The sequence below is a fragment of the Hyla sarda genome, chromosome 9, assembly GCF_029499605.1.
Source record: "Hyla sarda isolate aHylSar1 chromosome 9, aHylSar1.hap1, whole genome shotgun sequence".
Classification (NCBI taxonomy): Eukaryota; Metazoa; Chordata; class Amphibia; order Anura; family Hylidae; genus Hyla; species Hyla sarda.
The window spans coordinates 106,828,283-106,842,124 of NC_079197.1; the positions used below are offsets into that span (position 1 = coordinate 106,828,283).

Consider the following 13,842-nt stretch of genomic DNA (forward strand, 5'->3'; position numbering starts at 1 on the left):
TCAAAACTACAACTCCCAGCATGTACTGACAGACCGTGCATGCTGGGAGTTGTACTTTTGCAACAGCTGGAGGTACACTGGTTGGAAAACCTTCACTTAGGTTCTGTTACCTAACTCAGTATTTTCCAACCAGTGTGCCTCCAGCTGTTGCAAAACTTCAACTCCCAGCATGTACTGATCGCCGAAAGGCATGCTGGGAGATGTAGTTAGGCAACAGCTGGAGGGATCGCAACTACAACTCCCAGCATGCAGAGACAGCTGTTTGCTGTTTAGGCTTGCTGGGAGTTGCAGTTTTGCAACATCTGTAGAGCTATAGTTTAGAGACCACTGCATAGTGGTCTCCAAACTGTGGACCTCCAGATGTTGCAAAACTACAACTCCCAGCATGCCCAGACAGCAAACTGCTGTCTGGGCATGCTGGGAGTTGTAGTTTTGCAAGATCTGGAGGTGCACAGTATAGAGATCACTTTGCAGTGGTCTCAGACTGTAGACCTCCAGCTGTTGCAAAACTGCAACTCCCAGCAAGCCTAAACAGCTCTCTGGGCATGCTGGGAGTTGTAGTTTTGCCACATCTGGAGGGTTACAGTTTAGAGACCACTATAGTGGTCTCAGACTGTAGCCCTCCAGATGTTGCTAAGTAACTCACCGGCTTCCGTTGGATCCAGGGAGCTGCGTCGCGGTCCTCTTCTTCCGCCGATCGTCGCCCGCTGCCGCCGCTGATCGTCGCCGCTGCCATCGCCGATGGGTAAGTGGATCTTCGGTGCCGTTCCCTGTCGGTTTCCCCGTTCTGCCCCGCCTATTGTGGGAGGGCAGGACGGGGAAACCGAAAGTAAACCACTCCGCCCCCGATCTGCTATTGGTGGTCGCGTCTAGACCACCAATAGCAGAGATAGGAGGGGTGGCAACCCTGCCACCTCACTCCTATCGCTACAGGGGGATCGTGGGTGTCTAGGACACCCACGATCCCCCTTCTATTCCGGGTCACCGGGTCACCATAGACCCGTATGACCCGGAATCGGCGCAAATCGCAAGTGTGAATTCACTTGCGATTTGCGCCGATCGCCGACATGGGGGGGTCTAATGACCCCCCTGGGCATTTGCGCGGGGTGCCTGCTGATAGATATCAGCAGTCACCCCGGCGCGATCCCCGCCCGGCGCGCGGCGGGGACCGAAATTCCCACGGGCGTACAGGTACGCCCTTGGTCCTTAAGTACCAGGGAGCAAAGGCGTACCTGTACGCCCTTGGTCCTTAAGGGGTTAAATATTAAAAATAGTGGTCTGTCTATTACATTACTTAATTCCTTTAGAACACATGGGGTGAATGCCATCTGGACCTGGTGATTTGTCTATTTAGATTTTTTGTAGGCGGCACTGTACTTCTTCCTGGGTTAGACAGGTGACCTGTACTTATCTTGCTGTATTTCACCTGGCATTTAATTTTCCTCGGTGAATACAGTGGAGAAGAATTTGTTTAATATATTTGCTTTTTCCTGATCCCCGTCTATAATTTCTTCCTCATAAATTTTTAAAGGGCCTACACTTTCATTTTTAAACTTTTTTGCTATTTATATAGTTAAAGAACATTTTGGGGTTAGTTTTACTCTCTTTGGCAATGAGTCTTGCTGTCTCTATTTTTTGCAGCTTTTATCTTTTATTTTTTTTATTTTTATATTTTACATTTTGCTCCTATAGTTTTTTTAATTCTTCTTCACTGCCTTCCTGTTTTAGTAGTTTAAATACATTATTTTTGTCATTTATTGTCCCCTTAACATTTTAATTCATCCACACTGGTTTTCTTTTCTTCCTGACACTTTTATTTCCATAATATAAAAGTCTCCCATTTATTGTCAGTATTCTTGTTTTTGAGGATATTATCCCATTTTATATTGTTAAGGGCTTCTCTGAGTTGATGAAACTTTGCCTTCCTAAAGTTCATTGTTTTTGTGGCCCCTCGAGAGATTCCCTTATTGAAGAACAAGCTATAATGTATTATATTATAATCACTATTTCCTAGGTGTCCTTCTACTTGCACATTAGTTACTCTATCAGGTCTGTTGGTTAATATTAAGTCTAGTAGGGTGCCCCCTCTGGTCGGGCCCTGCACCATTTGGGACAGATAATTGTTTTAGCTATAGTCAGAAACCTGTTTACTTTGAGATTCACAGGTCTCAGTCTCCCAGTTTATATCAGGATAGTTAAAATTCCCCATTATTATCACATCATTTTGATTTGCTGCCTTGTTTATTTGCCTCATGATGTCACGCCACGCCCCCCATTCATATCTATAGGAAGGGGCGTGATGAGCCACCATAGCCTTCGTGCCCTCTCCCATAAAAATGAATGGAGTGATGTCATGACCATGGAGGTGGGTCCCAGCAGCTGTCCCTGAACCCCCAAACCCCCCCCCCGATCAGACATCTTATGCCCTATACATTCCTGTGGCATCATTGCCAGTCTATACGAGTATGTGGTCTATTCTGTCCAGGCATATCAGTTAAAGGGGTACTTTGGGGAAGTTAATAAAAATAAAAATGCCCCAAAGCCACCACAATACCTGTTCTGTGTCCCCTGTTATCCATGTGGTTTTTGCAGGCCCCTGATGTCTCCTAAATATTATTTTTTCTTGCTTGCAGCACAGACTACAACTCCCAGAAGTCAGTGCAGCTCTGCGTAATGGCTGCCATCCAATTGCTTTCACTATCTGTGTGCATGCTCACACTGCACACACACACTGTAAAGGTCTCTTCTTTGTGATTATCCTTCCTCCAGCAATAAATCATGCTATGCTCTGAATGGCAGCAGTCAGTGATTAGATCAACACAGGAAAATAGAAATGTGTGCTGAGGAGACTGAGAGGGGAGGGAAGGTGTGACTGTGAAGCCAGAGCGCTAGACCAGACAGAAATCATCACATAGTGTTGTCCTGAAGGGTTGGGGCTAGTCTCAGTAAGGGGTTTACACCAAGACAAGGTGGATTTGAGAATTATGTATTTTCTCACTCCCTGCATGTAAGTGACAGCTGAAAGATGAAAACTGCTCTATATAGCTAATGAATGATATTTAGACAAATACAGAGGTTGGTGAGAGGGAAAAGATGGGCTATGAGTTTAGTTCCCAGAGTACCCCTTTAAGGGTCAGCCGCACTTATTTATATTGTATTTATGTCCCCCCATGATCGATTGGGGGGACAGGGAGAGTGAGCCCTAAACTGACCTTAAAACATCTGTCCCTGCCCACTTGCCCATCCATCCTAAATGATGGATCGCCAACTGGGCGTTGGTCCCTTCCTGCGCTAAAGTGCAGTGGCATAAAAACACATAATAGACATAGTTGGTCACAGACCAGAACAGAAACAGAAAACTACTAGACAAACAGATATACCAGACAGAATACAAATACTAACAGGGCAGAATATAAACCCACAAACAGAGCAGATTATAGTGAATTAAACAGTACATAAACCGGATATAAAATAAACTGCAGACATGATAAAATGAACAAGACTAGGCATGATATGAGTATATAGCCCGAATCCAGGAGATAAAGGGGATAAACAGAAGAACTTAGAGCCAAAACACTAAACAGAACAGGTAACATAGAACACTGTTCACAAACAGGTTCAAGTACAAAGGACAAAGATCAGATCAACCAAACAGGATATAAATATAGGACACTGTTCACACTCAGACACAGAACATACAAACTGGACTCCCCACTCCACTATAGGAGTAGCCACTAATAATAAAGCCAAATAGGCTACTGGCCAGTGGACACACTCCACTGTGTGGACAAAATGCTGACCCAGTAGGGAACGGAAATATAATACATGAAACACTAGACTGGAACCAGAGGAGTCTTAATAGACTCCAGAATACCGAACAAGAATATAACATACAGAGCACAGGGTACAAGCTAGACTCAGACACAGTGTAAACACAGACGGAGCAGAACGAATAAACATAAACCTAAAAGCAACTAATGTAACACAGACTAAAATGCATGGAGCATGCTATATAACCATGGCTAAAAACCCAGATAAAATGACAAGATAAATACAAGGAAAATGCTCAAGCAGACATAGTAGTATTGCACTCAATAACAAGCACCAGAATACCTGAGTTCTCATTCGTTCAGAGCATTAACTATTCCCTATCCAGGTAGAATATTAAACTGCTCTGAACAAACTAGTGTGTGAATACACACCTAAACAGAAAAATACAAAAACAAATAAACGGACATTACAATTTATTTATTACCTGACCACAAATTTGTGTGTTGATCCTGGCCAGTTACCACATCAGGTATAGGTTTGCAGCCCTTGCTGTATTTTCTTGGGCATTCTTTGCACATACGACACTGCACTTTTGCACTTTGTTTAGATGAATTCTTCATATTAATTATTCATTATTATTTATGTTTAATAAATTATTGGTAAATGTACTGCAGCACTTTTCTCCATGTGATATGGAATTATATTTATTTATTGTAAATTATGAATCTCATATTATGAATTTTTGAGATATGCTCTTTGCATTTCATGCTTTCATGCATTTTTTCATGTACTTTTATGTATTTTCTAATGCATAATTCTAGTTCATAACACATGGTGTTATTTTCTATTTTAGTCACTTTGCCCCTCCACCTTCTTGCATTGCTTTTAAATTTGCTTTATCATGATAGACTTGATGGACATGTGTCTTTTTTCACCTGAACTTACTATGTAACTATTTAACTATGAAGAATTCATAAAATTCTTTTTTTTTTTTTTTTTTTTTTTTTTTTTAGTAATAAATTCTGTCACTTATGTGCACTGTATAGCTAAGGCATTTTAGGTTATTTCCATTAAAGTGTACCTGTCATAGTGCAGAATATTGTACATTTATCATCATGTACATATCATTTTTACCAAGATATTTCTCATCATTGCTTTGGTGAAGAGAGTTCTGTAGGGGGCTTATCACCTGCCCCTGCCGCAGGACTACAGACCCAGCATGTCCTTACTGCAAGAGCATGCTGGGAGTTGTAGTTGTGCGATGGGGGAGAGTAACAAGCTTGTTACCTTCCCCTGCTGCACAACTACTGTACAACTCCCAGTATGCCCTAACAGTAAGGACATGCTGAGAGTTGCAGTCGTTTGAAGCCGGCGGGAGATGTGCGGGTGACAAGCACCACTACAACTCCAAGCATGTCCTTACTATAAGGGCATGCTGGGAGTTGTAGTAGTGTGGCGTGGGCGGGTCACAGAGAAGCCAGGGAAGCGAGCAGCTTGTGCTCCGCTCCCTGGCTTCCCAGCGGGGAAAATGAGGTTACGTCACAGTAATTTCATATTTTCCCCTGGCAGCTGTGATTGGCCAGGTGGTCTGGACCAATCACAGGTCTGCCCGGGAAATATGAAATTACAGTGCTGTAATTTCATAATCCTGTCGGCCAGCTCCGCTCCCCAGCCACCCGCCTGCATCTACCACCCACCCGCTAGCTATTGCAGGACTACAACTCCCAGCATGCCCTTACAGTGAGGACATGCTGGGAGTTGTAGTCCCAACAGCTTGCAGGTGGGTGGTAGCTGTGAGCGGGTGACAGGGTGTGGAGCTGTGCAAAAAGTTGCACAAAAAGTCACAATTGCGACTTTTTAAAAATGCTGTCAAAAGCAAGTTAATAAGCCAGGTCTGACCTGGCTTACGCTTGCGACTTTTTGAAAGGGGTTTGCGACTTTTTTTTGCTTACGTGCAAAGGGAAAACTGAAAATTGCTTAGGTAGGGCTGATTGGTATTTTTTGCTTACCCACAAAAGTCGCACAAAAAATTGCTTAGGCGCATGTGCAACTTTTTGTGCGACTTCTGTAAAGCAATAAAAAACTGCTAAAATCCCTTGATAAATGTCCCTCAATGTGTCTAGGACCTATATATCCCAAACAAATAGCATTTATATCTTGCTCACTTGCTTTGTCTTCTTGCCTTGTGGAGGGGGTGTGTCTGTCTCTCTCCCTAACTGTGGAAAATTAATCTTTTCTGAGTCTGGGAGCAGCCTGGCAGTCTGCAAATCACTGCACAGTAGTTTTTAAACATACTGTACATTTTCTATCTGTTCCTAGTAAAGCTGGATGCTGGTCACTATGTGTGTCATTCAGCTTTCCCAGACTCAGTCCATGACGTCACGGCTCCGCCTCCTCATGACATCATGCCCTGCCCCCTTAATGCAAGTCTATGGGAGGGGGCATAACGGCGACCACACGTCCTCCAATAGACTTGCATTAAGGAGTGGGCTGTGATGTCATGTTCAGGCGGGGCTGTGATGTCATGAATCTCCCGCCCCTGTATTATGAGTCATCAAGCATGGAGCAAACTTCAGCTCCATGCTGCAGATGACTAGGGGGCTGCTGGAGAGATTGCAGGGATCCCCTGCGGTGGGATGGGAGATAAGATGTTTAGGGGTGGAGTACCCCTTTTAAATGAATAAATTACCCTGAATCTTTTCTGAATGAACTAATATATCAGTCTACTCAGCTCCTCCTGCTCTTTAACATGATGCCTGCAGATTGGACTGTATTTTCAATGTGATAGGTTTCTTTTTAATGGGTTTTTCCAGAAATGCTCACCAATATTATATGGTTCAGGCCATGAATGTGTGATTATTGGGGTCTGACACCCTCAACAGTTATCAGTAAATGCAAGTGTACAGTACTTGGTACTGCCGCTTATCTATGCACTTAAAGGGGTTCTCCGGGATTACAAAACAGAGCTGATTTCATTCAAAAACAGTACCACACCTGTCCTCAGGATGTGTGTGTGTGGTATACGAGCTCCATTCTATTAAAGTAAATGGAGCCAAGTTGTGATACCATACACAACCTGAGGCCAGGTTGTGTGTGGTATGTTTTTATCTCGTCCTGAATAACCTCTTTAATTTGAGTTGAGCTGCAATACCAGGCCTAGCCAAATGTACAGATGCACCATTGTATCTGGTAAAAGACTAAGGGGTTCCATAGTTCCATAATTCCTTTACTGTTGATCAGAATTGGTCCTTGGGGGATGAGGATCAATATTGATCATTCATTGATGGCCTTTTTGATTGGATTGCATGGCTTGATTTTCTTGCAACTTCCACTGTTAAGAGCATTACTGGTATTTGCTGTTTCCCATGACAGATTTATGTATTGCAGGGTCTGGCGCACCTCCACGCTCACCACGTTATTCACAGAGACATCAAGGGGCAGAATGTTCTCCTGACAGAAAATGCAGAAGTTAAGTTGGGTGAGTATCAATTTAACCATTAGTTATTCAGTAGTCCATTGATAAAAAAAGTGATAATTCCGATTGATACTTAGCTGTGCTAATAACACTTTTATGTCTTTTTGAATGAATCTCAGTGTTTCACAGTTTACATAAAAATAGTTTGAAATTAAGCTTTTACTCAACAACATCATGTTGGGGAGACTATTTTAGAAAATCTAGTTGCTAAAATGGGATAAAAATAACTAAATGAGATGAAGTAAAATCACAGCTCTGCAGGCAAGCCCACATTACGCTCTATACTTCTCTATTGCTATTTTATTGTGTAGCTTGTTTCCAGTCATATAAGAGAATCTCTGTAATCTACCTGAAACCAAAAATTTCTGGTTATACCCATAATAACCAATCACTGCTTAGCTTTCATATCTTTAAAGGGGTAATTTTATTTTGTTCTCATTGCTTTGAGCCCATAATGCCACATTATATTAGTATGTAATATCAATTTATCACCTTTATGTTTTTTCTTATTTATTGTTCATGTGGGCCCACACCAGGAAGTGCTGTAGGGCAAGGGATTTGTTTCTACTACTGTCCCCCTGTGTGGCCAGAGACAATACTTTGTAAGTCACTTGGACTATGGGGTGTGTGGCTAGACTGCATGCAATCCACCAACCAAATGCAGCATAGCTGTGCTCCTTTTTCTTAACAGAAATCCGGAAAGTGTGACTTCTGAAATATTGTCCCTGTCACATGGAACTCTAAGAAAGGTCAGAGAAAATAGTAAAAACAAATCTCTTGCACTACAGAAAATTCCAAGAACATGAATTGTGGGGAGTTTTGAGCAATGGATTTGAAAAACACTGATCTAGTGGATCTTATTTTACGCTGACAGGAGTCAGAGAGGGACTGCAGGGCAAGCTCAGGCTGCAGCTGGGTAGCTCACTCGTAGTGGTGGATTTCCTACTGTAGAAATCTGCTGCTACCAGCGGACACACAGAGTAACATGGCTGTAGCTGGGAGCTCGCTCTGCAGTCCCTCTGTGACTGCCGTCAGCACATCCACAGTGTGAAATATGCTGCAGATGCGCCCCGTGTAACTCTACATTTTAGCTGTTTTATCAGTGGAAAACCTTTTCATGGCTGCATGCTCACTTGTGTTCAAGTTTTTTGTCTGTTCATTAAAGGGAAGGTAATCAATATAAAATCTGTGTGGTACCTAGCACCCCTGCTGATCAGCTGTTTTTCAGAGTCGTGCTGTTGACATACACAGAAAACTGAGCAGAAATCGAATAGCACTGTACATTTTGTAGTGGTCAAGCTGGGTTACTGCAGTAACCCAAAGTGGTGACTACACAAATTTTCTCACACCACGCAATCGTTGTATCGCAAGCACCGACTCTCTCTTCTACCTGGCTATAGGCCATACTACACCTGCCTCCGCAGCAATCTATAGATATCTGATGAAGGTCCTCTACTTGGACCGAAACGTCATATGTATTCTGTCAGATTGCTATATTGCGGAATAAAACTTCAATATCTGAATTAAGAGTGCCAAATTTATTTTCTACTATTGATAAAGGATTGGGACCCTATTCGAGCACCATTAACCCACAGAGAGTGCCATATTTTTCTTACAACAAATTTTTGGAGCAGTCTGCTTCCTGCTTTGTTCAACAGTGTACTCCGACACCACAGTGTCATGACTGATGGGGTACATAGCAGAAAGGATATACAAATCCTAAAACCGACTAATGCAACAGAGACTAAAATCTACAAAGAACAAGACTATTTAACCATGGCTAAAACTCAGATAAATACAAGGTAAATGCTCAAGCAGACTTAAAATGTATTGCACAATAACCAGCACCAGAATGCAGGAGAACTCTGGTTAAATAACTCCACCCAAGTTCTCATTTGTTCAGAGCATTAACTGTTCCCTATCCAGTTCGAATAGAAAACTGCTCTGAATAAACTAGTGTGTGAATACACACCTAAACAGAAAAATACCCAAACAAATAAATGGACAATACACACAACTCTGGACACATCTGACCAGTGGAGGTGCTGGAAGTGTCAGCACCCTTCTGATGAAATATTGATGACCTATCCTGAGAATAGGCCTTCAGTAAATTTTGCTTGTAAAACCCTTTGAACTTCCCCCAAAAAAGATCTAGATCCAGTTCAGGGAAGAAGGTAAACAATCCCCAAAATATGCTTGGAGAATATTCACCATCTACTCCGAAGTGGATTTCTACCATACTTTTGGTAATTGAGAAGAGACAGGGGGATAGAACTGCATGCAAAGGGGTGTTTGCCTGAAAAAGGATCCTCACAGGATCTGATGGGTGAACTGGTTTCTCTATTTATTCCATTGAGACTTCAGTTCAAGTCTTGTCGGCATGAATGGAAAAAGGCCTTTTGGTCCAAACAGCAGATGCTGTGGGATTTGTCTTATTCATGGTTTTACTGAACTGAGAATGAAAACCTATGAATAAAGCAAGAGGGGGTACATTTTTAGAGTTGGTTTAACTCCAGCACCTAATGCAGCTTTATCCCCATTTAGACCACCATAGAACACTATGATGACAACAGCCATAGGTAAAAGAGCTGGTGCTGCTTAATAAAATCACAATCTCCTCTGTGGATAAATGCGCAGGTTCCTATGGTACAATCACCTTAAATGTTGAGCCAAGGGAAAGCACATGTAGGGCAAATAAATTGCCACTTGCTATTTTCCTTAACATATCTGTATGTTAACCCGCTGCTCCTGAGAATAAAGTGTGTCAACTGCCGTGGTGAGTGCCGCCTATTCATTTCTATTATCCTTGAACCCTATAGAGATCTAAGGTGGGGTAAGCAGACCAGCAAGGAGTCTAGTTTTTGTGACCATATTATAGCCATGGTAAACCAATCTTACATGATTACATTAATAGATAAGGATTAGATAAGACATTATACAATTTACAGTTATTTTTGTAAGACAACACATAGAAAAATACTTTACAGCTACTGTTGCCTTCAAAAACCCTCTGAATTGTATACGACATGCACCGGATGTCTACTGCCTACATTCAGAGGTCAGATTTAGTGTTGCTTAAAAGAAAACACTCTCCGTAGACTACACAAAGTATTATCTATAGGGCTCTTGTTTTGTAAGTGAGAGTCACATACAGCACGATGCTAATAATAATCACAATCAGGAGCCAATGCATTGCATTAGCTGGAAAGTGCCGTGTAAGTAAAGACCGACACTAGGGGTGAATGATTTTAATTCGGTTACCTGCTCTTTTGGAGGAACTGGTTATGACTTGGCAAGAACAGGTTGAAATGCTGCGCAAATAGAAGGAATTATATTCTTTTATTAGGTAACGATGTCTTGTAATTTTACAAGCAGTGCGCTATAAATAAAGGATGATATTGGCTATACACATAAGATGCAAAATTGCAAGTGATAAATTCGGCACAAGTAAGTTCTAAACCATAGTGAGAAGGCTTGTGAGTAGCTAAACAAATACTAGAGTTTCATAATCCAATGAAAGTGTGTGTTCTTGCACATTTATTCTAAGAGTTTGTAGGTCTTTTGATCTCAAAGGAAACATTTACATGTGCAGGTTATAGTGCACTAGAGGGCACTTACAGCCCTTACATGTGGTTCTGCCACAGTGCAGTAATGGAGTGGCTCTTTCCCGGACCATTGGGGCACATTGGAAAAAATCCAGTACCAGACATTTGAATGCCGAAGTTACAAATTCCAGGCCCCTCACAGTTTTACTGAACAGGGCTTAAATTAAAATAAACCTAGGTCCATTCTATGGCAATTCCATGCTAGAACTCCCTGTACTGGGACCACTTGAAACTGGCCTAAGGCTCTCTTTCCCCACTTTCCACATCATGTATGGTATTCTTCATAGCGAATAATCCATTTCTATTCATATTATAAAGATTTATGTAGACACTACAAGAAAGCAGGGTGCCTAAGGGTGTATAGTACAGTACAGTACCATAGTTGCTCTGTGTACCAGTAAAGTTGACCAGTTGCCCATAGCAACCAATCAGATCGCTTCTTTCATTTTACAGAGGCCTGGTTAAAAATTTAAGAAGTGATCTGATTGGTTGCTATGGGCAACTGATCAAATTTTTCTCTGCACAGGTTTTGATAAATCTCCCCCTATATGTTTATTAAATGATGCTATTTACAGTTTAATTAGTGAGATTTTTGGCTCTTCCTGCTCAGTGTGAGACAGGTTTGTATTTCATATATTGATTTCTGGTAATACAGTTACTTAAGGTCACCAAATTATTGCACAGAGTCAGCTAGAAGAAACAGGATGCTGGATGGTTTCTGACACACCCTTGGGTTAAAAAAACATTAAACCTAAGTGTCTTCGACGCCCAGGATGTTTTTAACACCCTCAGCTTCACATGTATCTCGCTTCTCACCAAGTGCATCATTTAGCATGAGAAATTTGACCATTGTCATCTTTTTTTTGGGCAATTGTTGCTCAATTGAAGACTGGATGCAAGTAGAATAGAACCAGTGATTGACTTGGGTCCTCAGTGCAGAGGATTCTCGTGGATTTCCCATCAGCCTTGGCCAAACAAGTTCATGTCTACTTTTAATTGCATATTATATTATTATACTGTATATTTTGCTGATATTTTCTTCTTTTTACACACACAGGCCAATATAAGAATAAATTGTATAAGAGCTATATAAAAAATGCATGCTCTATTTCCAGAAGCCGCTAAGCCTTATCCGCAAGAGTGGCGCTGTTTGCTAAAAAAAAAAAAAAAAAATGTTCAAATAATCAGATAACAAATGTGCAAAATTGACCTCATGGGTTCTGCTAAGGCTTGACACATGCTCAACAGAGAAACCTCCTCTTTTGTGGGCCAGTTGAACCCTGGAGGTATTAGACTTTTAAACCTGAGGTGGTATGTGCATTCTGTGGCTTTACATAAGACTGCAATCTTATTGTGTTTTCATAAAGGGAACCTATGACTAGTTTCACACTATGAAAACTATAGGCAGCATTAAACAATGACAGGCACCCATGTTACAGTAATACATTATTGACTCTGAATGGCTGCACAATTTCAGAGTATTTTTAGCTGTATGTTTGGCCAAAAACAGGGCTCTAAGTCATGAAATATTGCTCCCTATATGCAAGTAGGGAGGAATCAGTCAATTTGGATCCCCTATCCAAAGAATAGTGGATAAGATGTCTGATCCCGGGGGCCCGCGGCTGGGACCCCCGCAATCTCTGTGCAGCACCCAGAATTCAGTTAGAACGCTCAATTCAATTCTATTGGAGGGGGCATGGTGACTGCAGACTTGCATTGAGGGGGTGGGGCATGGTGTCATGAGGGGCCGTGGGCGTGATATCACGAGCCCCCGGCGCCGGCTTTAAGCGTTCGGAACAACTAGTTCCAAACGCTGACATGCAGAGTACCCTTTAAAGTAATTCCGTTTGGTCCTATATTGTATATCTATATGATGGGTGTTAAATAGGCAGTTAGGAAGTTTTATTTAAATTACACATGAATGCACTTTAAAATGTAATATACAAGTAAGTTACCGAAATTGCTGGTGTTATATAATAGAAACCTGCCATTGCTTTACCTCCGAGTCCTTTAATAGAACACTATATTTAGACAGCTTATCCACAGGCAATTATTTCAGTGTGTTCATCTGTTTTGAGATGATTATAAAACATTTCAGGTAAACCATGGCAAAGCAAGAGCCGCATGATAGATCTGTATAAATACATAATTGAAGGCTGCGTACAAATATGTGACATTTATTATTTTCATTGCTACAAAGATGCTATTTTAGAATTAGTTACCCCCGCAATGCAATTAGTCTGAATGAGCCTTATGCTGGTATCTATCACTCACAAAGTTCTTCTATGAATTCAACTTGTAAGTGCAAATTAAAAAAAAAAAGAAAGGAAAAAAAAGGCCTTTGTCTCGGCCAAAAATAGTTTCTGCCAAATATTCGGTTGATTTATTATACAATTTCTTTTGCTTTTGCAATTGTATTCCCTGATCATAAACATCAAAACCCACTTGGCTTGGTCACAGGATTTGTTAACTCTGCAAATGTGGCATGTTCTTTTGTAATGGGAATTGAACGCCTGGCTGTGTTTCATACTGGGTCTGTCTTTCCAGTTGACTTTGGTGTAAGTGCCCAATTGGACAGAACGATAGGCAGAAGGAACACATTTATTGGAACCCCATACTGGATGGCACCTGAGGTCATCGCATGTGATGAGAATCCAGACTCAACATATGACTATCGGGTGAGTTCTTCTAACAAGGCACAGTTCACAAAGAAAGAGCGCTGGGGCCATGTGAAAAAAGGAATTCTTTGTGCCATTAGTCATCTCCTCTTCTGATAAACACTGGGCTGACCAGACTTTCCTAAAGGAAGTATGCTGACTGTGTAAGAATCACTTCCTAGTAGGTTAGCGGTGAAGAGTTATTGTTGAAATGCTTTGTGCCCCCTCGGGGATAGGGTAGGCCAGCTGTTCACACAAATGATCATTGTCCTGGACTCGGGAATGTGTATGCTGTTAAAATTGTGTAATATTCCCTTGCACTATGCTTAAAGGA

General features: G+C 41.6%; 1 protein-coding gene and 1 long non-coding RNA gene across 5 annotated transcripts in view; one reads left to right on the top strand and one right to left on the bottom strand.

Moving 5' to 3' along the window:
- Positions 1 to 13,842, top strand: part of NRK (Nik related kinase) — a 408,966-nt gene that overhangs the window by 148,993 nt on the left and 246,131 nt on the right. For all 4 annotated transcript variants that reach the window (XM_056540621.1, XM_056540624.1, XM_056540622.1 and 1 more), the window contains 2 exons: positions 7,159 to 7,249; positions 13,399 to 13,529. In XM_056540621.1, coding sequence (XP_056396596.1) covers positions 7,159 to 7,249; positions 13,399 to 13,529 — 222 coding nt within the window. The remainder of the gene's footprint in view (positions 1 to 7,158; positions 7,250 to 13,398; positions 13,530 to 13,842) is intronic.
- LOC130291637 (uncharacterized) lies at positions 6,982 to 12,159 on the bottom strand. The gene is made up of 2 exons (XR_008847989.1): positions 12,062 to 12,159; positions 6,982 to 7,221 (listed from the first exon to the last, which is right to left on the bottom strand). It is a non-coding gene; the product is annotated as an uncharacterized LOC130291637 (long non-coding RNA).